Genomic DNA, 27,995 nt, shown 5'->3' with positions numbered 1-27,995 from the left:
TCACTGTCCATTAAATCTGTGTTCTTGTACAGATGTTACCATTTCTCTGCATTTAATACTAACTTATTAGATCAGGGTCTTGGCATAAGTTTTTTTTTTCTTCTTTCTTTTTCCAACGCACACCGTGAAATAAGAGGAACAGCAGAGTTCTTGAAATTATATCACTGGATACAAATATACACATAATATCAGTTTCATTGTTTAATTATAAAGAGAACTTATTGGAACTTAAAAATGTTTCAGTCAACTATTATTATTTTATGAAACAAGATGCAAAATTAGGTTCACTACGAAGCCCACATATATTCATTTCTGAAATATATTCATTTCTGAATCGTCTATGTCACCGAATGCTAGCACGCAAGGGCTCAAATTAAATTTTTGCTGGAGGTACGTGATTCGAATCTCATATTTAACGGCAACTACAGTCTTTTATGCTTTAATATTAAGAGGGACATTAAACTCTAAAAAGTACGTTTGAAGATGGAAAACAAGCGATGCAATCAGGTGTTGAGCTAATACTCTTCTAACAAGAATATAACTTACCTCCAGCACACTTGCTAAACAGTTGTCTATGTCACCAGGTTGTAAATAATCCTTCAGAGCCACAAGAATGGAATGAATAGTATACACCAACACGTGAACATGAAAACCCCTGGTTAGCAAAGATTTCAGTTCTATGAGAAGATAACTCAAGTATTTGGAACCAAGAGCTTGCATTATTTTTTGAAGCGTTTCTCGGGTAGTGTTCCTCACACTTTCCAAACGAGATTTTAAAAATGTACAAATCTTCATGAGTATCCTGAAACAAGAAATTTCGTTAAAAATTTGAAAGCAAAATAACACCGTTGCTCTATTAAAAGAAATGAACATAATTTATACGGGAAGAATTAGTCGTATAGGGTGTCAAATTGTTAAACAGTTTCATATATTGTTCGAACTTAATTCACATTCAACTACAACCGAATTAGGGTACCTAATTATATTAATATACAGTCAATGACAGAAGTTCTTTCCATTTGATGAAATTAGTTTCGTAAATAACTTCAGAATGGAAGGACGATTTGAGTACAGTTTTCAGTAAATTAAAAAGAAGGCAATTTTCTGTACGTTACAGCAATACCACCGTTATTTTCAAAAGAAATTTTACCAAATGGAAAGAAGTTTTGTCGCTGACTGTACATACAAATTGACTGAAACCACAATTATTAACAACAATCTATTGTTCACGAAGAAAATATATATGGTTTAAATTTCAGAATCACTAACTTTTGTTGTTAAAAGCGAACAATAATTCTTGAGCTAATTAATGTATTATTACTGTTATATTAATTTATTATTCGGTAAATTATTTAAATGTCATAACGGATGTCTCCTCATTGAAGGTATCCCCGATAATACTAATTTGCTGTTTTGTGAATATTTCAAGGAATTCGTTTCCATTTTTAAAGATATCGATATTCTGTGAACTCGAATGAATTTCCTACACAGAGTAATTTTACGAAGACCATGGCCTCCAAGATCACCAGATTTGAACGCTACCTGACTTTCTCCTATGGGATCATCTAAAATGGCGTGTCTCCATGAACAAAATGGATAAGTTACAGGAGAAATCCTCGGCGTAATATCCAGGCGGTAAGAATCTCATTTCATTAAATTTCTTATATACAAGTATGACATGTATAAGTTTTATTTCATCTTGTGCTTTTTTTTTTTTTTTTTTTTTAAACTAACGTTTTCCGATGCTACATCGAATAAAAATATGAGTCACTGCAATGAACTACCTTGCTCGTACTTGTTAAATTGAAGCATATCAAGCTCTAATTATTACGGAAACATTTATTTACGAAGTATGAACAACACTGTAATACCAGTTTTCGGAAACTGTCTGAAGAAAATCCATTCCAAGAGTAAACTACATTTGTGGAGTTTTTCATGATAAATAGCTTTATGCCATATTGGGGTTTAGGATTTAGATTTCTGTGTTTTTGGCATTTATGACCATTCAGCCCGTCACATATGAGGGATGACGTCCCTCCGCGAACACACTACTCGGGGAAAGGGAAGGAAGGAAGTGGCTTGGGACCTATAAGTTAGGTACCACCCCGGCATTTGTCTGATATGAATGAGGAAAATCCAGGAAAACCTTCAGGATGGCTAGCCTGAAAAAGCTTTTTTTTTAAAACACTTTTTCGACCGGGTGGTTATGCCCTATTACAGGATCGTTAGATAATACATTAACAAAATCAACTGAACTGGTTGGGACATAGGCTGAGAAGAACTATAAGAGAGTGTGATGGCAGGAAAGAGAGAAAGAGGGCGAAGGAGGCTACAGTTGATGGACGGTAACAACACAAAAATATCGTACGTGAAGAAAAAAAAACTGAAAAACGTGGTGCATGGGAGATCTTTAGGGAAGAGTTGAAGGGAAGAGACCTGCTAATAGTGACAGAATACTTATGATGATGATGATGATGGTGAACTGAATATTTTTTGAGAAAACTGTCCAAAACAAAAACTCACTCCCAAGAGTAAACTACCTCCTGTAGACTTCCATGAGAAATAGCCTACACCATATTACAGTGTTATTAACGTTGAAATATGAACAAAAAAAAAAAAAAATAAAAAAAATAAATAAATAAATAAATAAATAAATCCGAGTCGTATTTGAGATTGTCAAAAACAAAACACATCTAATATCCGAAAGTAAGCCATTGCGAGAGAATTTTTTTTTAATGAGAAATCACTTACGTCACATTTGAAAGGTTATTAATATGAACAAAATAGTTGGAATTGTTTTTGAGAAAATAGTCCGAACGGAACTCATTCCAAAAAGTAAACTACTTCTTGTGAATGCTCTCACGAAAACTAGCTTACAAGAAGAATAAAGAAGGAAAAAAGGAAGAAGAATAAAAATACCACGAAAAATCAATTTTATTCCTTCATGTTTTTAATCTTTTCTTCCTGTTTTTATTCCCCGTAACCAAGACTCCACAGGAGAGTCGAAAGCTTGGAAGTTTAAAGAATATTTAGAAATTACAGAGATCTGTAAGTAGAATAGTTAGAATTCCTGATCGTGGTTTTACATCGTTAAGCAAACTTATTTTGTACACTTTACTCATAAAATAAGATACAACTTATCTAGAAGAGACTTACCCAGGAAGATTTTGATTTAGTAACTGATGGGGCAAATTCTGAAGTAACTTCACTATCGCTAAGGCAAGAGGAACTCTTAAAACTTCATCATCGTCTCCAAAATCACTTTTATTAGACTTGTGTTTCATATCATTTGAAGTTCTCTGCGTCAAACACTTATGTAACTGTGGAAGCAAATTTTTGGTTATAATTTGGAACACTCGATCAGCAGCTCTAGGAGTGAGAGTCGTCTTCTTTCGAACGGTCACTACCTCAATCTGTTCTTTATCCACTTGTTTCTGTCCTTCTTCCACAGTATCTAATAACGCTTCCATACTCTCAATAGGTTCAACATTTTCGTCAGGTGTTTCGTTCTCAACATTTGGTTTAGAATTTTCAGCTTCTTTTTGGTCCTGTTTTGGCACATATGACTGTACACTGGGAGCATTGCTCAGATCAAAATGGAAAGCATCCAAAATAGCAACAATTATTCGCACTAATTGCCTCTGGAAATCAAGTTGTTTGGATAACTGAGACAGGAAATACCTCAAAATCATTTCATACTCATACCACGGCAGGCAACGACAAACTGCTCCAACTGTCTGTAAGAAGAATTACAAGAACTATATTTAATGAGTAAATTGAAATGAAAATGAAATCTTTAAGTTTTACGTCCCACGGTTATGCCGGTTAGGCTAAAGGAGACGGTGATGATGAGTAATGAATGAAATGGTGGAATGAAGGAAGTTAGAGGAAACGGGAGAACCCCGATAAAACCCACGCACACGGTGCTTGTCCACCACAAAGTTTACTTGGTGGGGGCTGGGATCGAACCCGGGACCCCAAGCACCAGAGGTGAAGGCTCTACCACTGAGCCACCGCGGCCCCAATGAGTAAGTTGAATTCCAGCGCGAGAATATGAATATATTTGCACAGCATTTCAGGTAGCAACAGTAGAGGAACCATTTTATACTGGAACTACAAAACATGAAAGTTAGAAACGAAACTGGCCAACACCCATATATTCCAGCACTCATCTGCTTTAAAAAACTCAGATTTGAAACGAAAACAGTAACGGTTCATCTATATCTGCTTATTGATTTTATATAACGAATTAAGCTGAAGTTTATTTTTATTTATTTTTAACTCTGTGAAAACAACCTATTGGCGACTTTAAAGCTTAACGTTCTCTCTTATTGTTTCTATAATATCTTCACAATTTACTATCACACGTAAGTTTCTTATATGATGATCTACGATGCTTAAGTAACTATTTTGTTACTACCATGAAAGTGGTAAGAAATAGTTATGAATTGTTTTGTATATATTAAAACAAGAATATATCGCTCAATATAAACTAAGTAAGTGATAGTACAAGATCAATCGTAATTTCGAAAAAGAACATACAAAAATAGTAACTTTTACATGTATCTTTGGTGCGGAAACAGAAGTTTTCACCATATTTATACAAATATATGTTTACGTTCAACTCTATACTGTTACACGGTTTACATATACTTCTCATTCTACACTTCTTGTGAAAATGAAACTTCATGGAGCAATAATGTCACAGTTTAACAGAACCGCAGAAATTATTAATAGTTTTCCTATTACTCTAAAAACAAAGTTAATCTGTATGGAGAGCAAGGGAATCGAACCTGAAATCTATACATTACCAAGAGGAACATGCTATGGTCAAATTTCAATAAGAAAATCAATATTCCACTTATTTGTTAGTAAATTTAATCATCTTACGTGACATGACTAGTTATTCGTCTAAGAACATCAAAGGTTGTCCCATAAAGAACGCACGCAACTTTTGAAATCCCGCCATTTCTGTTCTAGTAAGTTGGCAGCACTGATAGTTACTCGATTTTCATCTGTTGTCTTTGTGCTTAGGAATCACGGAAGCGTATGATCGTCATCTGTTTTCTGTACGGGTACAAATGTAGTGCTTTACGACGAAACAGCGTGTTATCACAGTGTGGTGAATGTTGTTCAGAGTGTGTTTGTAAATTCCATGGAATGTTTGGTTAACGTAATGCACCGAATAAGTTCACTGTGATGAGACTGCTAAATTTGAGAAATGTAGCGTGTAATTTCATAACTAGAGGTGCGAGTATGCCGAAAAGTTATGAAAAATTTCATCGAAAGAACGAGAGTGTGTCTGCAGAGTCGTGGGGGACATTTGAGTGATAATCATAGGTAGCATACACTGCAAAAATATGTAAATTACTTAATTTCATCAATAAAATTGTATGTTATTATGCACTCAAAAGTTGCGTTTTTTTATGGAACATTCTATATAATGCATTAGAGATATTAATTTATTATTTGGAAGCTTATCCTTATTGCTTATATTATCGGACAAGAATAAAAGATAAAGTTACATTTTCTTCACCCATTTTAAAAATGAATTTTCCTGAAAAACTTCGTAAAAATTCCCCAATTTTCATGAAGATGTTTTCTTGGAAACTTAAGAATTATCTTCACTGTTTGAGATTGAAATGAGTAAGGAGTAAAAAGGTGAATTTACACCACATTAAAAATTGAACTAAACCGACAAACTGTAAGAGGTGATTCCTCACATCAAAATAAGAGAAAAAGTCGTAAGTGTTAAGGATCGTCAGCAGCACGGTCTCTCGTACTCGAAAAAAGTCATGCTGCGATGTTTTCTTTCACGCTTATAAGTGAACAAAGCGTGAAATATATCGCATCACGCGTTATTCTGAACACAAAAAACACGAAGCTGCCGGTTTCTAACACTTCCGACTTGCTTCCGAAGCAATTGGATGTCCATTGTTATCAAGGCTTACCTCCTGCCTACTTTGGACCCTCCTTGAAATCAGGCTATATGTGAAAACTCTATTGAGAGCATATCTGAGAATTACGATATACTCTCTGTACACCTATTGAAGATTGATGAAATATGCACTTTTGGATGAGTATGCGTGGCTTCCTTTACCCTGATAAGGACCACCATCCACAGTTTCTGGAATTCGAAATGGGCCTCTTGAAATTTAACTTTTTCGCGATTTTGGACAGCCCTAGCTCTGAAACTTCAGTAAAACGGGAAAGTAATAGTAGCATGTACAAAAGAAGCAACTGAAGGATTTATTTATTTAATTTGAGGCTGACAATTTACCCTTTACTCTTTACCAATTTCAATCTTAAGCAGTAGGCTTCATTGGGAAGCTCCAGATGAAGCACTTTTGATGCGAATGATAATTTGCACGGAAGTTTTATATATATCAGTTGAAATACACAATGAAGTGATTCAAATTATTTAACAAACGGTTTATGATTAATAGAAGTTGACTTATTGTTACTATACTATTATCTATTTGTATGAATATTATCATTATTCATTCCAATGATTATAGCAGAGGTGTCATTTAGAATGTCACATTTCAACTTAAATTGGTCCAGTCTTACTTGCTGGATCCGGGTTCGACGGTCACACAAAAAAACAGTTGTCACTATAAACTCTGCCAAAACTAGTCCTGACTTTCTTCAGCGACGCCCCTAGGCTTACTGACTCAGGAATATTCGCTTTATGCACTCCTAGCGGCAAAACACGATACTACAAAAGCTCTGCCAACCAAAAAAAAAAAAAATAAAAAAAGGTCGCTTTCTTTTGGGTACCCCCCCCCCCCACGTATATATGTTCAGAAATGTGAATTAAATTTAGTATACGACCTAAAGCATTTTTTTTTTTTTCTTTCTCTAAGAGATACTTTGAAATATGTTGATCTCTGAACTATTCATTATAGACACACTTACCTCTACTGCTCTATCAATGAGATTGTTCTGCTTGGCATACTGTTCACAGCACAGAAAGGAAGACGTCAAAGGTAGAATAAACTGCGTTAAAGTATTTGGATTATAACTCTTACGGTTTTCCTGGACATCACTACAGAATCTAAAAACAAACAAAAAATACAATAAAAATGTTATGCATTTTCAGTTTTCCTCATGTCTCGTGTAACATTTTATTCCAGACGGAAATGAAGTGATTTACGGAACATTTCACTTAGCCTACTTTGATCTATATTTAAAAAACTAAAATTAGCATTCAAACAAGTTATTAGTCTGGCAATACTATATTAACATGTGCTACAAATTTCTAACTGGAATGATTTAGTATCTTAGAAACTTTTTATACTTGGGGGTAGAGCGTAGCTCATCTGAAATTTGTAACACCGTGTATTTAGACAACTCAAGCATGAATTTAACTAATCTTCTTAGGATAAGAAATGAAATAATTAATTTCTTTTGGATATTTTCGACATCACACCACAAGCTATTAGGATTCGAAATGGTTTTAACTATAGAAATCTACTACATCGTAATGGCACAGAAACTCAACCATTATGATTATCCAACATCGTAAATAGATGCAGTACTCACAGGTAGTTCAGCTCAGTTCACCTCCAAACGATGTCCTTCCACTATCCGATCTTCATACCAACTCCCCGAGTCTACTCTCCGTCCTCAACCAGCACAACCCCTTTCCAGGATTCAGGTGCTTCCTGGTTGTGGCGTAGAGCTTAGCTCAGGTCTCTTTCTGCAATCTTTTACTTAGTTATTTCAGTATAGGAAAACTTCCTATAATTGTGGTGTGATGCCGACGTTATCTGTTTTTATTTTTTCTAAGCAGTTTGAATATCACTTCCTTGTTTTATAGTAAACAAAATAAATTTAAAAAATACATATAAGGATTTTGGGTAAGAGGCAAAGTTGGTTACACAATATTGTCGCAATTTTGCAGTACCTGATTGGATAAATATCATGTTTCTATTGAATAAAGAGTACCTACAGAAGTGATTCTCTTGTCTTTAGAACACTTTAAGGATCATCTTACCCTCAAAAAATAATTCAAAGCATGGACTATGCTCAATTCACTCCCTCTTTCTTGACGAAGTCTTGCATAACTGCGACCATCGAATGGAGAAATATGCATACAGCTTGTGATCATTCTGAACTTATAAACTGAATATCATTCTTCGTGGATGTAATCTAATTTTCTCAACTTTTTCATCAATCTTCGACAATCAATTGTCCATTTATGTACTTAGGTGCAACGAAATACGCTTCATTGACGTTACTCTGAGAGTTACTGAATGCACAATTTGTTTACAAAAAATAGGTAGAACAAAATATTTAATATTGATTTTTTTTTCCGTGATGATTTCGAGTGCCTCTCTGCACTCTTCTTCAATACAAGTTATGATGAGGTTTATGAAGTTAAGAGAACGCTTTTCTATTTATTTAAATGCTTAAGAAGGATATATATGTGTGCACTGACATAGCTGAATTTTGAATTTGTATTTGTACAAAATTATTTACATACTTTTACACAAAGAAGTGTTTGCATATTCTTCTGCAAAAAACAAAACACTTGTGGAGCACAAATATAAACACTCACTAAATTAAATGTGACTTATTTGTCGCAGCTGCTACTCTCAAAGTTTTCAATGTTCACGGATCTTAATTACAAATACTGACACAGACGTAAAATACTTGTGGCTGGAAACTAGTGAAAATGCTAAAATTTTTGTTCCTATTTTTATAATTGAAATTGTGGAATTTTGTTGACTAAAATTATGTACTGTAATGTCCCAGTGAAAATAACACTGCGTGTTCAAAATTACAAACTCTACAAGCCCAGTGTTAATACTATAATTGAAAAATGTTCCTTGTGAGCAATATCTATTTTTTTAAAAAATAATATTTTAATATAAAGATACTTATTAATTTAATGGACACATCTGGAGGTGAACACACGTCAGATGTCTGGTTTGGCAATGGTCATGCAATGACTGAAGAACTGGGCTGTTGGTGATGTGATAGAGCACACTCGTAAGGAGCACAAGAACGACAGTGGTAAACTGAACCACTGAACTAACGGTTATAGTGTAACATGAACAACATCTCTGATTTCGAGACAGGGAAAATCGTTGGTGCTCAGTTATGTGGTACGAGCGTGACGAATGTGGCAAGTGTGGGTGTGTCGCGAGAGACAGTATCAAAGGTGATGGCGGCCTACAAAATTCATGGCAAAACCACCTCGATGATGTGGTATAGTATCACACATAGAATGTCACTGGACGGGACTCGAACCCGGAATCTTCGACATACCGTGCGGATGCGTTAAACACTACGCTATCCAGTCCACTTCCCAGAACAGCTACACACACACACTCACTCCTGAAGACGGAGCTCGCTACTCAGACTACGTGGCTTATAACACAGCCTAACTGCTGTGCTCGGACAATCCAGTGTCCATATATTGAGAACACCTTTGAACGGTTGTGACATCATATATTGTGGTATTGAATTCGCACTTACAGACGATCTGGTGTGTAAAAAATTTGGTTGTTCCCTCCTTTGATTAATATATGCTAGGCTGTGGTAACACTTCTTCTTTTCCTCCAATACTTTTAACACTTCCTCGTTGGTTTCTGTTTATTTAGTTAACTTTCTTTATTTTTCTCTATGCTCACATATCTAACACTTGCAGTCATTTTCCATCGCTTTTTGAGTAATTTCTACCCCATATAACACGAAAAACTTACAATTTTTTTCACTATTTACTCAACGACCCATAAAATACACTTTTCTTCCTCTTAAAAAAGCTTATTTCCCCATTTCTAACTTTACTTTATTTACAGGTTAAATTTTGCGCTGTAGAAGAGATGCTTTAATTTATTGACATAATATAACACACCTAAGCGAACTGCCTAGAGATAAAGATAAAAGAATACTTACTTCATCAATGCTCTTGCTCTTCTATGAATCTGTAAATGTCTGATATTTTCAAAGAAGTCCACTTCTGGGTCATTCTTATCAGCAAGCCTAGATAGATCTCGTAAAATAGGGTGAAGGTTTCCACATTGATGGACCTAGTTTCAAATAACAGAGATGTTAATTTCTGTTAATGCATTAATTATACAGCAGTATGAAATGTTAATACAAGTGGATTGAGGAGCTGTCATAGAAATTAACTTAAAAGGCACTCACTCACCTGGCTCTACGAATTTATCCAAAACAGCATCAATCAGATTTTCACTGCCTTTACTTGCAGTGTGAACATTGTCAAAAAGCAGGTAAGAAAAACGGGTTTACTGGGAATAGGATGAGGAGTAATTCGTTATACGGTAACAACTCTGAACACTAGATATAATAACTTGTAACACACTGGATATTATAACTTGTGGCTTTCAATGCGGGTTTTCCACAATATAAATATTATACGCAATTATGCATCTTCTGTAATGGGTGACGAAGTGAAGCTGTCAATGATGTTATACAGTAGACTATAGCTAATCTGGGCCTCAATAGTCCATCCTATCAGTAATCTGGTCTCACATCTGGCGTCTGCCGCATAATGTTACAACAATCTATCAATGATTACATTTTTTCATACCGCAGCTGCGGAAAAATACACAGAGTACTATTGTGGCTTCCGTTTATTGTTGTTTGAAAAGCGGTTGCGTGATAATGCATGCTACCGTCACGCATTTTCATAGCTTCAATTGACCTTATGGGACATATTTCATAGTGAGTGATAATCTACATACAATCTCAAGTCTTTTTTTCTCTCTCTCTCTCTGATAATGTATGTGACCTTATATTTAATAAAGCATAGTACTGTATGTGTTAAATTCGATTTCACACTTTCAATAATTGTCACTTTCGCTAATCCAGCACTGCTCTTTGCAAAACAAATGGACGGATTAACGATAATCTAGTGTATTTCAACTTTTGTCCAGAGCGCCGATATCAGAGTTTGAGTTGAGTTGATTTTCAGTTTAATATCCCTTTAAGTGGAATCCGAACCACATGAGCTCCCGCCGGGAATCGAACCCGGTCTCCCACGCCAAAGGCATATCAAAGTTTAATTTGGATTCCTTCATTCCAACAAAATGAAGTCTCCAATGCATGTTATGCATGTCTTTCTACAAACAATGAAAACTTTTAGATAAATTGCACTTTATCGGCGTTGTGTTTCGTATCTTACAGATATTTTAAATGCAGCACCGAGTATTTGGCATTGCTGATGTGTTTATTTACTCCAATGTTTGTGTTTCTCTTCATTATCAGCAGATGCGAGAACTTGCTAGTAAAGGAAGAGGATTAACAATATTTTGAATAGATCTATATCAGTGTAAAAGACTTTTTTTTTTTCTTTTTAAAGTAAAGCGGATGTTTAAGAATTGATATGTTTGAAATCAACTCAATTCATGCATTTTAAAATTTATATCATTTCAAAATAAAACTTAATTTTATAACAAATTCGCATAACTATAAAATACAAGGTTTTAAATTTTGTATTATCAATACCTATATTTTTCACAGTGACATTTTGTTATTTTTTAAAAATATATTTAATAACAATTGTACGATTACGAGTTATATTACAATTATAAAATATACGAATAATTTTCAAACAAAGAGTTTCACATTTTCAATTTAATTACCCAGCACCTATACTCAATTGTAGAAAGCGTCTAAATTTCTTCTTTGTCTTTTTGAATACAAATAAAGATAGAAAGAAAGTTCTTCCCAGAAATTAAAACACTAGTAATTTGTTAATAATTCTGCACAGTCAGCGACACTGAAAGTTCTTTCCGTTTGATGAAATTAGTTTCGTAAATAACTTCGGAATAGAAAGACAATTTAAGTACAGTTTTCAGTAAACTGAAAAGAAAGTGATTTTCAACGTGTTCCAACCCTACCACCGTTATTCTCAAAATAAATTTTACCAGACGGAAAGAACTTTTGTCGTTGACTGTACAATTAATACCAATATTTATATAATACTGCAATCAAGCTCGTAAGTGCAATAACATCTCATATACGGAGCTAACAGATGGAAAAGAATACACTTTTCTAACACAATTAGATCGTTATTTTAAATAGTTTACTGTAATCTACAGTCATCGATCCATTCGTTCCAAAATTACAGAGAAAAGAGTATAAGCAGTTAATGCACTTACCAGTTTCGATGTACACTCATGTCCAAAATGATTGTCGCATATCTATAACTGTCTTCTTGTAAGAACATAATTCGATAATGATTTTGCAGGGTACTTTTAATACTGATGCTATGTGTGTAATCGGGAAATGTATATTTGTGGTAAATTCATAGGAAACATTATGTTTCCTACTGTATAATATAGGAAAAGAATTATAAACACAAAAATTAGAGTGAGTAAAACAAAATGTTGCTAAATGGACAAGAAAGTTTTATTTTCGTTTTATTGTTCTTATTTACTGCTCTTTTGACATGAAATTTGCCACATACATGTCTTTGCCGAATATACACATAGCAACATTATAAGAAATACCGGGCGAATCCGTTATCAAATTATATTCCTACAACAACATATTTATAGATATGCGACAATAATTTTGGACATGAGTGTACATTCAAGAAGGCAGAAACTCAAGTCTGCCTCATACCATAAACTCAAGTCTTATCAACAAATGCATACGTTGAATTATTTTAGTTATTCCTAAAATAACTAAGAAACAAAATCCAAATAATATTTTCATAAGCTGTTATAGTTTAATCAAAACGTTGGTTTTATAAAGCATTAATGAACTTAATTCTAAAAGCATCAAGGGAAAGTCTAAACTTATCTTCAGTCCCCAAAACTAATATTTTAATAAACTACCTCTTGAAATTAAAATAATTTGAATATTACTTATAATTCTAACAATTCTAATATTCATTCTAATTCAAACATCACATCCCCTATCAATAGAATTAATACTTATTATCAATAAAATTTATTACTTGTCTAATTATTTCAACCATAAGAGAATCTCCCTGATTCTCTTACATCCTTCTTTTAGTCTTTCTTTTAATCAAGATTTAAAAAAATGTAAGTGTTAACAAGGAAAATAAACTTCTATGAAACACTGTTACAGAAAGTTAAAATAAAATATAGGTATATATACTTACCATAACACCTAATAACGCAATGAACTCATGTCGGACTGTTTCCGACTTATCACGAACACCTTTCCGAAGTAACTGAATAATCGTATCGTTCAGGAATAGATTTCGCTTTTCCGGTATGTTCTGAACACCCAGCGTTATAGTTGGAGCAAGGATTTTCAAACAATGTGCAGAGTTGTCTCTGAGAGCAAGGTCCTTTTCCTGTAAAAGACAAATTTCAATAAAAATTCAATCTGTGGGGGAAAAAAAAATAGGTAAAGACAGAAAAATTTATTTCTGGAAGTTTCAATTAAACAGAACGGGGTGAAGTTCTGTTCTATTTTAAAATTCTTAGGCAAGTTTCTCTCTCTTCTTACTGTTACATTTTGCAAGTTTCAAAGACTAAACAGTGTCGAATTTTAAGATTTTCATATCAAGAATAACTTTACCATATTTACTCGAATATAGGCATCCTCCCCCTTTTTCTCCTTTTAAAAATGTACGGATAAAATTCGAGAGGGGATAATCGCAACGCTTTTCAACAAATGATAGAAATACTGGCAGATGTTTTTCTTAAGGTTGTGTACAAGTGGAAATTGAAAGTATTTTACTATTTCCTATCATAGCCGTCAAGCTATCTATAAACTTTAAAGTTATTGTAAACAATGAACATAAAACCCCAATTTCTGGATCAAAAGATCCCCTATATTTCTATCAAAAATTTTCTTGTAGTTTTACATCTGGAAGAACTACATACAGTGTAGCCAAACCCAAACTATCAATTAACTGAGTATGATGTGCTTATTTCCTAAAAAATACGAAAACTTAATTTAGAGGCCGTTCAAAAATTTTGTGGTTCCTGACCAAAAACTAATTATTGGGAAAGATGGCATTTTTCTGGATCATTCCTAAAATTCTTGTTTATTTGTATCCACTAATTATAGTGACAATACATGTTACACCGCTCATACTTATTATGCAACATTATATGACCTATATTAGTCAACCGCTCCATTAAATATGAGTAATTATAACAGCCACTAAATAAGATTGCAATAATCTTAAACCACTATTGAACAGAAAACCAAAGAACGATAAACTAAATATTCTAAGTTACGTAGATTAACTGCTAGTATCCCATTGACTAGTGCCGCCTACCATCACTTAACACCACCACAATGGATGACAATAGTTAATACCCATGCGATAAATATAACTGTATGTAAGTTCAAGCATATTATTCACAATGGACAGAGGTAGTATAGGTGACCATCTGGAAAGACATTTCTAACAAGTCATTGGTTTTGCTACCAATGTTAAGCCCTTCGTTTGGTAATCGCATTAACTTTCTCTACTGATTTCATAATAGGTCCTTGTGTGATAACGCATAGTAAACGAATTCTCAAAACCGACAAAAATTTTTATGGGTGCTTATATTCGAAGGGGTTCTATTTGCATTCGAGTAAACATTGTATTTTAATTCAAATTACGATTAACTATAAGAAATTGTCCAGCAAAATATTGTAATAGGATTTAATATGGCAAAAAGGGAAAAGATAATCCAATTTCACTGTTAAAATATATCTTTGTCACAAATACAACTTTAACCCTTGAGAACAAAAGATTTGTAGTTCTTTCCAAACTTTTATTTGTTCAGTTAGCCCATAAAAGATTTTTCTACATTTTAACACACGAAAGTCTCTAACAAAAAATGTAATAATAACAGTTCCATGAATGTCTTGATAATTTCAATAGCTAAATGTGGCTGTAATTCCACAGTTAAAAACTGGAATCTTTAGTTTATCTGACTGAATGATTAGAGTACAGCGTTCCGTTCAGCAGCTAGGCTATATGAGACATGGACCTACAACATAACATAACGTGGGATCCGAATCACATGACCAGCTATCAAAAACCGAATCCAGCTCTCCCGAACCAAAGACGCGTAAGCTAACCATACAGTTACGAGGGAGCTAAAATCTTTAGTTAACCGTCACAAAGTTTTCCCTGTAGGCTAAACGAGATGGATGATTATCTGCAACTAAATGATTATGGGACCTTTGACGAATAAGAATGTGAGACGAAACGAAAATTCAAGGACACAATATTGTTCGTTACAAATTTATACGCCTAGAATCAAACAGGGCCGCTTGCACTAGAAGTGAGCGTTTACCAAGGAGCCACCCTTTAAGAGTAAAAGGGGAAGGAATTGAGCTCAGACGAACGAGATAATAAACGACACCCCACAGTTAGCTGCTGAAATTATAGAGAGAAACTCTTTTCTATTCTACAGAATTGCGTTCCATTTTATCTTAAGATACAAGTTCAACATATCCACGAAGAAATTAAGTATAGACTGAAATCGAGTTCAAAACCTTTTGTCGTCGCGAATTCTGTCGAGGAATTTGAAGCTTAAAATATATAAAATGACAATCATGCCTGTTATGTTGTATGGTTGCGAAACATGGTTGCCGTACTCCGAGGGAAGAAGGTAGACTGAAAGTATCTGAAAATAAGATTCTGAGAGAATATTCGGACCCAAGAGGAACGGAAATGGGGAATGGCGGAAACTTCATAACGAGGAACTACATAATTTATACGGTTTACCAAACATTGTTAGGGTCATCAAATCTAGGAGGCTCCGGTGGGCAGGTCATGTAGACAGAATGGAAGAAAGTAGGAACTCTTTCAAAGTCTTAACTGGTACACCAATATGAAAACGACCATTAGGAAGACCTAGGCGCAGATGGGAGGACAATATTAAGATGGATCACGTAAAAATAGAAATACAAAGTAGAAACTGGATCCGATTGGCTAAGGATAGAAGTCAGTGGAGAGCTTTTGTGAACGCGGCAATGAACCTTCGGGTTCCATAGGCCATATAATTAGTTGGTCAGTTACAGACTACTTCGTATCCGCAGCAATTACGTTTTCCGTGTCCGATTGCCATGGCACTCTGATTGATATGATTATGACATCTCTCAAAAATATTCTGTCCATCGTAAAGTACATATTTTGTTATTAACATTTAAAGTTCTGTAATTTGTTAATTTGTTGATTTTCATTTATTTATTTTATTTCTGTTTTGCTCCATACGTTTGCTCCTTCTTACTACATATTTCGTATTTATTTTGTTAGGTTTTGGCGAGAATCTACCTGTATTATGTTGAACATTCCCACTAATGAAGCCTGCCATATACCGGTAGTCGGAATGGAAGAAAGTAGGAACGCTTTCAAAATTTTACCTGAAAATCCAATCGGAAAACAACCATTAGGAAGGCCTAAGCGCAGATGGGAGGACAATATTAAGATGGATCTCGCAGAAATAGGAATACGAAGTAGAAATTGGATCCAGTTGGCTAAGAACAGAAGTCAATGGAGAGCTTTTATGTAAGTGGCATTGAACTTCCGAGTTAAATAGGCTATACATTGAATGAGTTAGTTCCTACTAATTTTCTTTTGTTTATTCTATAACGAAAATCGATTGCACTGACAAAATCGGGGAAAAAGTATTGGTCTATAATTTAAACGTTCCGTCAAATAATTGTCTACGGTGTCAACATAGTTTTGTTGCTATATAGATACGCTAAAAAGTATCTAGCAAACCTTTAATTTGTTGTATATTAGTACTGATTGGGTTTGATGGCTGAAGTATGTGATATAATGGTCTGCTAAATCAATAGGCCTACGTCCTGTCTGTCCAACTTTCTACGTCTTTGTATTTCAATTATTTCTTTTAGGTTTAAAGTAAATGTCCTTAACTTTATTCTGAATAATGAAACGATAACAGTAAAAGAATCTGTTAATATTAATATATGTACGTAACCAAACTATGAAAATGGTTGTTTTTTTGACGATTTGATTCAGATGTCAGCCATTATACTTACGCTTACATTCGATGATATTTAGTCCACAACAGTTGTACTTCTACTGAATGAATCTATATGCATTTATAGGAGGGCTGTCCAGAAAGTCGCAGACGTTTTGGCCTACTGCGGCCGTAGATGGGGCTAGAGTCGCCATCTTGGTGTCAGAACGTTGCCACACTCAGTACGCATCCAGGTGTGGTTGCGTCGTAAGGACTGTGACGCTCTTACTGTGCTTTCTGTGTTACAGTGTGCGCTGCAATAGAAATTCCGGCCTCTTGTAAGGTGCGTTATGTGATTACGTTTTTGTTGGCAAAAAACCACAAGCCAATTGAAATCCAGCGCCGGGGAAAACTTTTTCACGACTACGTACATCCACACACAACTCTTGGATGGTTTTGGATGGGCGGTGTTCGATCACCCACCATACAGCCTGGATTTGACGCCGAGCGACTACCACTTCTTCCCAGCGATGAAGACATGGCTTGTCACACTACGCTTTGATACTGACGCTGAACTGTACGCCAGTGTAAACCAGTGGTTGAAATCGCAGGCGGCAGATTTCTATGGCGACAGTATTGAAAAATTTGTGCCACGGTATGATAAGTGCCTCAATTTGCATGGCGATTATGTGGAAAAATAGCATAAAAGTATACCTTTCAAAGGTATATAATACAATTTGGTTTGTTTATTCTGTTATTTATTTTATTTCAAAACGTGTTACTTTCTGGATAACTCTCGTATAAATATTCTGTGACTTAATGCTTCTGTGCAATAAATGGTATAATGCGATATGTTAAGAAATATAGTTCACGAAGTGTCGATTAGTTTATGCAAGTTCAGCTGGTCGTGTGAAATCTTACACTAAGGATTTCTTCTTATAGTTATCTACTATGAATCTATCCAGTCTTGCGGAAAGCTGTAGCGTCTCTGCTGCTTTGTCAGATACATCATAATAAACAGATATTTTATGGAAAATCAACTAAACCATGTTACAACCTTTATCAGTTTTGAGTTTCTGCTCCCTTTTTTCAACTTACCGTCTTAATAAAGTAGAAGCAATTGTAGATGGCCAGCAATCCAAAATCCACCTGCGTTGGGTCAGCTTGGAATAGATCTTGAAGCTTTTTGTAAGCATCCAAACGGGTATTGTAGTCAGGTTCCTCGAAACGTTTTTTATCCCAGGAATTTAACTCCGAAATAATACAAGCTATGGGCTGTACTTCGGGAGTACTTTCTCCTATTGATTCCACTATACTACACAAAATACTACGAGGTATACGACCACTGATTGTTCCAAATAATGGAGCTATAACTCTGGAAGAATTAAAACGAGTCAGTTTAAATACAGGAAATTACTATACATATCAGAAAGAGGAATTTTAACTAAATTTAACTAAATACGTTAATTTAAAAAATAAACAGGAAATCATCCTGACTTTAAAAATTAAAATAAGTAGAGATACTCCGCTGAGGAGGTAGACTATTATATACAGGGTGAGTAAAAAATATGGCTCCACGTTTAAAGTAAATGTAGTGTGTTATGTACCTTGTAAAGGGAAATCGTAAATAGTATAAAAAAGTTGAAACTTTTTTTAAATTCAGATAAGAGTCACGAACCTAAGCTTACGTCATTAGCCAAGATGGCATTGAACAAGCACCATCATCATAGGTATTCTGCCATTATTGGCAGTTCACTTGCTGCAACTGTGAAGCTTCCATGCTAAACAGTCTCCCGCTAATCTCTTCGTCCTTACGTACGATTTCTTTGTTTTGATATCATCCATTAATTGTAGTCTCCTTTGCCCTCTCCCTCTCTTTCCTGCCACCATACCCTCTAGCACGTCCTTCATGATACAGTTCCTTTTTAGCCAATGTCCCAACCAGTTTCTCCCCCTCTTCTTAATAATATCTAAAATTGTTCTTTTCTCTCTCATCATTTTTAACACTCATTCTTTTTCTCCTCGACCCAGCTAATCTCTCCATTCTTCTTCACACAAACATTTCAAAAGGTTCCAGTCATTTTTCATCATTTTTGCGTAGTGCGCATGTTTCTGATCCATATAGCACAATACTTCACTATTGAGTCTTTTTCTCAACTCTTTATTCAAGGTCCCACAAAAATAGTCTTTTCTTTCTCCTAAAGGCTTCTTTCACCATTTCTTGCTTTTATTTCACATTCGCACTTCATATCATCACTACTAGGTATCGAAAACTAATCACCTGTTATATTTTCTCCCTTCCTTCCTCTATATTTGACACCGACCCCTTCGTTCCAATCACAGCAGCAAATTAAAGTTACTGCGTTCAAAATTGCATACCAGAATGATTGTGAAGCCGTGAGACAGACAAGACGTGATTTTAACGTACCAGTTCTGCCATCAACCGTGAGAAAGTGGAGTAAATGCTTACAACGGGAAACATCCAGAAAACAAGAACTTCCTGATGAAAGTAGCAGTAGCACGGATGTCAGCAACACGCAGCTTGAGGCAACGACGTGAGTTTGGTTGGTACTGTTTTCTAATTAGAAGAATTGATTTTCGAATGGCACTATTTCATTTTCCATAGACACAACAGAGCCATCACACGATGCAATCAAACGTGTACCCATATTTCAGATTCACCTTGCATATGATCAACTCAGTACACTTTTGGAGTCCATTACAAATATACGATAACTGCCTCTGGAGAATAGATTATATTGTGGAAAGGAGCCGTGGTGGCTCAGCGGTAGAGCGTTCACCTCTGGTGCTTGGGGTCCCGGGTTCGATCCCAGCCCCCGCCAAGTGAACTTTATGGTGGACAAACACCGTGTGCGTGGGTTTTCTCGGGGCTCTCCCGTTTCCTCACACTTTCTTCATTCCACCATTTCATTCATTACTCACCATCACCGTCTCCTTTAGCCTAACCGGCGTAAAACTCAAAGATTTCATTTCATTTTTATATTGTGGAAACTATTTTTCAGTAAATCTTGAAGTATCACAACAAGAACAGTATGTCAATTTTGTCCATTTGTCCAATCTCCACTATTGTATATACAGGCCAAAATTTTCGAAGAAAAAGTTTGAATACTAAGCAGTGTGCTTGCACAGCAACCTATCACCTGATTTATATATATAAGAATAAACCTATGGACTCACTTATCACCAGATATTGAATTTTGAAATGCTCTCTTTAAACCCTAGACAGGTTAAGATGAAGTTCTGAGAAATTTGACTCCTAGCAAGTGAAGGCTGGGTTAAGAATTATGTCGTCTTTTACCACATCTCCAAACTATTAGGTCTAAAAACTCCATTTTGATAATTTGCATAAATGTGTTTTTTCAATACTAAACTGTTAGAAAAATGGATTTGAAATCATTTTGAAATGATTTTCACTACCAGTACGGTTTACATTTCTATTGAATCACCGGACTTACATTTTTTTTTCTAATACAGAAAATACGAATCTATTATTTAAGTAGCGCATACGGAGAGATTTTCTTTTTGAAGCACTGGACATGGAAGGAGAGAGGAAATCTGGTATATATATATCATAAAGTACGAAAATGTGTTGTACATTTGCACGAATCCAAGATTCTATTTTAGGCTTTAATTTCAAAGTATGCCATTACTGAAGAATTCTCAACACTTTTGTATGGCATAATCATACAACTAAATAATAATAATAATAATAATAATAATAATAATAATAATAATAATAATAATAATAATAAAGGAAAAAGTGAATATCTGATCTGAAAATTCCTGTACACTTATCCATAGGAGAGTTTATATCACATTTTTTAAACTTCATTTGGATCTTTGTTGCAAGCCTCATTATTAAAATATTACGCCTACAATTGTAGGCTTTCCGAGCAGAGAACAAAATTTTAGAAAAGAAAAAGTGACTGTGATAAAATTAAAATTTTTATGTAAAATGAAATGTATCTAATTACATCATAAGTTACAAACATATAACAAATTGCCTAGGTATACGTTTCCCTACTTTTTTGTTTTTCATGTATGGTCTATCTTTTACGCAAAAGGAAAAATTAAATACATATTTACCTAAAACTTTATTTCCCGTCTCCATAAAAGAAATTTTGGAAGGAAAGAAAGAGAAAGAAAAAAAGAACTAGCAGCTAAAAATTAACAAAGATAGTTTACCTTAAATATTTGTTTGGTGATTCCACATTTCTTATAAGATTATTAACTGTGGTCAACAAGTGGGTAATAACTTGTTCATTGCTTTGACTTTTCCTCAACAACAAGGGTAAAAGCAAGTCCAGAAGCGTTGCACTCAGTTCAGGGTCAAACACAAGCTCTGATATGCGAGACAGGATGTTTAAATCGCGTTTATTCGCAGAAGCACCCTTCTTTAATTCTCCAAAATAACGTTGTAGATATTGTAAGATTGCTGGTACATGAGGCAAGAGTAGTTTGCTCCCATAATTTGGTTTCTCTGATACTGGAATAGATTAAAAGTAGTTATAATTTTATTAATAAAATTGTTCAAGTAATAATCTAGAAAAGGACAAGACGAAGTTCACATAAAATGCTGAATCTAAAGTCAACCCAGACATATACAGTACTTCAAGATGAAACACTTAATCCGTATATTATCTAAATATTAAAATACTAGGTTTATATCTTTGTGGTCAAGGAAAGTTTATATGTTTGTGCCCAATCCTTTCGAAAAACCATAGGTTCTAGAAAGATGCCGTTTTCACTGATCGATTGCAAATTTTGTGTAGTTTGTTTAGTTCTAATTGAATATTTTAAAAAAATGGCCGTTATTTCTTTATTACGTTTTTTAAGGGGTACACTGGAAGTACTGAAATTTTAAAAAAGTAAAGCATCATATCCTACGAGTTATACATTCCAACACCACACATTTGTATACGGGATTGGTATATCTCTCCGGTGTTTGTTTCATGGCCGAATGATAATGAAAAACGAAGGGTAACAATTTCTCCAGGCTAAGATGAATCTTTATTCTTTGGGGTGTTTTGCCCAATGAACACCATCTATCACTGACACTATAATTATTTGTATGTGTAATATATTTCCATATTACATTCTGAATGCATGAAGAAAGAAAACACAGATCATGCATGAATTAGAAATCCCAACCGGAAGTAGGCTCAAATCTTGCAAACGGTGCGGGATATAGAAAAAAAAAATCATTTTAAAAAATCTTCCTTTATGATATCCCTTGCGATTTTTATCAACACGTCTTTCACTTGTGTCTGTAAAGAGACATGTACATATGTGAGGAATGACAAGGAAATTCATGCTCATATGTGAATGATGCGCTGTGTAGAGAGCGCAGGTTCAGCTAGCCAAGATGGAAAATTCCTCGAATCCACAGCATAGTGTAGTGTAAAACGTGATTTTTTGCATTAATAATCGTACGTAATTAAAAATTCTAATCGTTTACCTGTAACTTTTTCTTTGTTTGTTTGTTTACCCACCCATCATCCCAAATTCCATACCATACTCATGCAATTACTTAAGTGTTATACAGGCAAAAGCTAGGACAGGTAGCGATATTTATTACTGTTACTGTTTGTTATTAGGATTAGCGTGGTACACGAACTAATACGTTTGTCACTTGTTATCAGAACGTTAATTCTTAATTAATACCATAAATGTGTTTTTATTCTTACTCGCACAATCTTTTTAACCTACTTTACTTAGGATAAATGATATAAATTAATCTCAGTTGACCTCGTCACGTACATTTTAAATGTGATAAATAGTCTTCATTTATCGGTAGCATGCAATTGACTGGAATTGATGGGGCTTTCTGTTCTTCTTCTTCTTCTTCTTCATTGCCATCCTGGCTCGATTCTTCGTAATCTTGAAAACTCAACAGTCGTTCAACAAGATCCAGGATGGCTCCTCGTACAGACTCATGCGTTTGTTCTCTTCCAAGAAGATTTATAACGAAAGGTAAAGGAGAAATATGCTCCTTGTCGTCGAAATGTTTCGACAGCAACACAAAATATCTGAAACAAGAAGAAAGACAAATATTTTACAAGTCTAATATTTGATGTCACGTACTCTGATAGTTTTACACCTCAGGTATACTGACGAAGTTCTATCACTACTTATTTTTATATAGTGAATCTGAATAAAGCAATCTTTCACTTAGGTAGATTAATATGCAATTTTGCTGGAAACAGCAAATGGGATTAATACCTAAAACGTATGTTCAATCAAGCGGTTGTGACCTGTTGACACATAAGGAGGTTACTAAGTACACTGGGTTTGACGTGTGTGAACTCCACGACGTAGCTGTTTTCATTTGTTTATATATTGTGTTTTCAGATTTTACTGGGGTGATTTTGTATACTATAAAAATTGGAATGAACTGAGTAACGTAGTGATTTAACTGATCGTGAGCAGATGAGGAAAGCAATCACTTGGGCGATGAAAATTTTTAGACAGTCCTTGATAAATAAAGGAATATAATCAAGATAATCGTTGATTTTGAAACTGTAACTTCTTGAAAATAAAGCTGATGTACAACTTTAGACTATTCTAATATGCATCGCATCACGCGGCAGAGAATCCTGACCGGTACTTTCCAGTTATTTCTCCAGTTTTACGAGACACATGCTGAAATGTCACTTTTATATAGACGTCCTGACTGGTTTCCAAAATCATTTTCCAAATTTCGAGTTTAGTAGATTTTGGGTTTCAGCGTCCCTTTCAGCAGTGAGGCTATATGAGACGTGGATCTACTGATTAACGTGGAATCCGAACCACATGAGCTCCCGTCGGGAATCGAATGCGAGTCCCTTACATCAAAGGTGTAAACGCTAAACAGATAACCACGAAGGAGCTCTATCCAAATTTTATTGTTAATAGTTGACAATTAATAATCCTTTGTTCTTGGCAAAAGTTAACCTCCTTTACCATCCTTAAAAGTGCTTTTTTTTAAAAAAAATATTTTTCTGTTTTTTGCTTCCATGAGAAAAGAAATATTCTGTCTATATTTCACGTTTCTACCTATAGTAGTATGGTCTGGGTATTAATGAGTGAGTCCCTCTTACTTTATAATACGACGGACAGTCAAAAAATTCCCAAACTGTTGTAATTTTGGCACTTATGATGCAATTACAATGAATGTTGTACGGAACAGTCCTTACGTTGTCTAATTACAACGGGACCACTGGAAAAGAATACTCCTCCATAGAGAAAGTAAATGAATAAAATTGGTGTACTTATACAAAGTTATGCGCGATCATACATACAATTATGGCATAAATACTGCTAGCCGTTAAGGAATTTCATGGTCTACAAAGACTGTTAGATTCTCACGAAGTTTATACGGTACTGTCTCAAAAAAGAAAAATATAAATAAAAATAAGTAAAATATATCAAAATCGATGCACCTATGCTCAAGTTATTCATGAACATACGCATATTAAGCGGTTCATTACGGTTTCCACACTGCATCCGTTAAGGTATTTCATGGTATAGCTCCGAAGACTCTCACTACATGCGGACTAAATTTTTATGGAACCACCGGGAAAAAACAAGAGAGATTTCTTTCAAAAAAATAAATAAAATAAAATAAAAAAAATTAAAAAAAATAGCTTATCCATCAAATTTCCAAATTTGCTCAAAATAATGCCAACGAGATTCAGTGAAGCTTGAAGCCTCTTGAAAGGGATGACATTCTTCAGATCAATGGATGACATGATGGAGTCAACCATCTCCAAAATATCTCCTGCGTGCAATAAGATAAATCTTACTTAGTTAAAAATATCACCTGAAAATGCATCATTTTTTAATCATGCTACATAAAATAAAAATAAAATAAAATAAAATAAAAATAAAAATCGGTGGACCTATTTCGAAGTTATGCGTGAACATAGACACAACATACAACATAAACGAGACGAATTAAGAAGCGCTACCTTTTCTGAAATTTGTTAAAACGAAAGATCAAAATACTAAAAAGAAGAAACCATTATTAACATCCTTAAAATCATAAACAATATATTTTTAATATCAGAAGGCAAGAAGTTACTAACCTTGGGTTTTCACTCCACTGCATGAACAATCGTAGCAGTGCTGTAGGGCTATGGATACCTTCAATGGGAAGTTTTTCCAAATAAGGCCACACAACAACATTAAATATTGCATCAATTTCCTTTGCAGTCCACGGATACTTGTCAAACTGGCTGAAAAACTGAGTTATCTTCTGAATACAGGAGTTTCGTAAGTTTCTCAAAGGAGGCTTATATCCTTCACGAATGTCGTCCTTCCGTTCACACAAAGCAGCAACAATAGCACTAATACAAACCAATAGGCGAAGTAAGTAGGTCAGAAGCTTATCCATCAAATTTCCAAATTTGCTCAAAATAATGCCAACGAGATTCAGTGAAGCTTGAAGCCTCTTGAAAGGGATGACATTCTTCAGATCAATGGATGACATGATGGAGTCAACCATCTCCAAAATATCTCCTGCGTGCAATAAGATAAATCTTACTTAGTTAAAAATATCACCTGAAAATGCATCATTTTTTAATCATGCTACATTTTATTGTTATGTTGTAAGTTATTATTTTTGTTATGACGAAAGCTATTATTTTGACTTAAAAAATAAAAAAAAAAAGCTGGACTGGCGAGAATTACAATCATGTTTCGTGATTACCGGGAAAATTGAGCTATCAGACAGATATGACCAAATAGGCACAACAGTAAAATAAAGGTTACTGCTTTTAATGATTTAACTAGGTTCAAAGTGCGTTAATAGAAATCTTGAATAATGGATATCCCAAAATTCACACAAGATTTCAATTTTGCGCCATTTCTGCAGTAAAGTGCTGCCAACGAAAAAAAAAAAAAAAAAAAATGGAGCGCTATACGAAAAAAAGCACGTTTTCATTGTTGAGCAATATTTTAAAAGTAACAAAGGCTTGGCAACTCCAGTTCGCAATTTTCGTACAAAATTTGATTGGAATAGTGATTTTTAACTTCATCAAATGTGAGGAGATTAATTTTAAAAATTTGGGAGACTGGATCAATATGTGATCTTTTAACCCTCTCGCCGTCCTTCAGGTCGTTCAACACAAAGCACCGAAGCAGTTCGTAAGAGTATTGCTGAGACTCCAGGAACATCAATTCGACACCATGATCAAGAATTGGTCATTTCGAAAAGCTCTTTACAGCGTATTCTCACGAAAGTTTTACATCTTCATGCTTACATGCCTTGAAGGATGAAATTGAGCGCTGTATCAACAAATTCTGCCTTATTTATGCAACACGGTCATGGAAAATTTCAACAAAAGAGTATCTATGTACCAGCAAAGCCATGGAGGCCATTTACTCGATCTGCTATTCCTTATATAACCCTTTACTGTATACTTTATGAATCAATAAAAAGTTTACAATTTTTAATTATAAACCTGTGTTTTCTATCAAAATTACTTCTGCGTGAATTTTGGGACACTTTAGTTATTTATTAATAAAGACACTCACTTCACACTGTGTAAAATGTGTATGAAGATAACACTCACTTCACACTGTGTAATTACTCTAGATTCCTTGCACTACTTACACATTTTGATCGTTGCAAGTGTGATCTTTTTCTTATTGCTTTCTATTTACTTTCGAGCAACAACAGCAGAATGCTTATCGTGAAAAATATCGACTTCGACATTTCAATGATTTTCACGTTTTATGACTCCTGCATGCCGAAAAAGTGAAGTTTGAATGTCTGACCGTCCGTTCGTTCGTCCCGACCTATGCACATTCATCTAGATACTGTTCAAGGTATCCATAACAAAACTTTAATTCAGGTTTCTTCTATTTTTTAGCTAATGAGGCCAAGACTTCAGAGAAGAACCGAAAGACAAATGGTACAAGACATCTACAGGAATTAAAATTCAAAGTAGGATAATATATATTAATGAAACGAGGAAACAACCGATTTAAACTTACCTTTAGACACCAAATCCCCTATAGGTGTGAATTCAATAACTCACAGAAAGCGAAAAAGTGATTTGACTGGCCCGAGACTCGAATTCGGGATATCCGGCATACCGTACCACACTGGGAAGCGGACTGGGTGGTGTAGTAGTTAGCGCATTGACACGGTATGCCGGACATTCCGGGTTCGAGTCCCGATCCAGTCAAATAGCTTTTTCGCTCTTTGTAAGTTATAGGATAATATACAGATGGTGATCAGAAAAATGGAAACACCTGTAGTTGGCAACACGTCAGATGCATGGGTTGGCAGTGGTGTCGTGGCGCCCGCAGCACCGAACCGCTGGTGGTGGTGTGTTAGGTCGGTCTCCATACTACGTCAGGCGCAGTGGAACAGCAGTGTCCAGTGGCTGCAGCAGACGGAGGTAGTCTAAAATGGGAGACCTCTCAGATTTTCAAAGAGGGCAAATTGTTGGTGCGCGGTTATGTGGAGTGAGTGTGACGGCAGTGGCTACTGTGTTAGGTGTGTCGCGTGGGACAGTGTCGAAGGTGATGACGGCCTACACAACACACGGGAAAACCACATCGGGGAAGCGGAACAGTGGGCGGAAGAAAATCATGAGTGACAAGTCACGCCGGGTATTAAAGCGCATTGTCACGCAGAACCGTCGTGCCACTGCGGAGCAAGTGACGGCGGAACTCAATCAGCACCTCCCCCACCCTGTTTCGACAATTACATGACATGAACTTACGGGGTCGTGTTGCACGGGCCAAACCGCTCATCAGGGACCATAACGCTTTCGCACGCAGCAAATGGTGCCGCGACCATGCAACTTGGACCGTTGAGGACTGCAAACGTGTGATATGGTCAGATGAGTCATCCTTCACCCTATTCCCAACCACGGGTTTATGTGTGGAGAACGCCCAAAGAAGCTTATGATCTGCAGTGTCTCCGCTCAACTGTGAGACATGGCGGCGGCGCCATATCAAGGTTTTCATTGGGTCCTGTGGTCACACTTAGCGGACGAATGTCGCAATTTTAGGAGACCACTTGCATCCTATGGTCCGGATGTTGTTCCCGGACAATGACGCCATCTTCCAGGATGATAATGCACCCAT

At 35.3% G+C, this 27,995-nt stretch overlaps 1 protein-coding gene across 1 annotated transcript in view; it reads right to left on the bottom strand.

The window, feature by feature from the left end:
- Nucleotides 1-27,995, bottom strand: part of LOC145662403 (small subunit processome component 20 homolog) — a 108,555-nt gene that overhangs the window by 47,553 nt on the left and 33,007 nt on the right. Inside the window, exons 15-23 of the mRNA XM_081727943.1 lie at nucleotides 24,980-25,412; nucleotides 22,674-22,942; nucleotides 21,099-21,399; nucleotides 17,991-18,267; nucleotides 13,109-13,306; nucleotides 9,907-10,040; nucleotides 6,919-7,057; nucleotides 3,157-3,737; nucleotides 547-802 (exon numbers count right to left, since the gene is read on the bottom strand). Coding sequence (XP_081584069.1) covers nucleotides 547-802; nucleotides 3,157-3,737; nucleotides 6,919-7,057; nucleotides 9,907-10,040; nucleotides 13,109-13,306; nucleotides 17,991-18,267; nucleotides 21,099-21,399; nucleotides 22,674-22,942; nucleotides 24,980-25,412 — 2,588 coding nt within the window. The remainder of the gene's footprint in view (nucleotides 1-546; nucleotides 803-3,156; nucleotides 3,738-6,918; nucleotides 7,058-9,906; nucleotides 10,041-13,108; nucleotides 13,307-17,990; nucleotides 18,268-21,098; nucleotides 21,400-22,673; nucleotides 22,943-24,979; nucleotides 25,413-27,995) is intronic.

Source organism: Thermobia domestica, chromosome 10 (genome assembly GCF_964235325.1).
Source record: "Thermobia domestica chromosome 10, izTheDome1.hap1.1, whole genome shotgun sequence".
In the NCBI taxonomy this organism is placed as follows: Eukaryota; Metazoa; Arthropoda; class Insecta; order Zygentoma; family Lepismatidae; genus Thermobia; species Thermobia domestica.
Note: the sequence above shows the minus strand (reverse complement) of the source record. Positions and strands in the feature narration are given on the sequence as shown.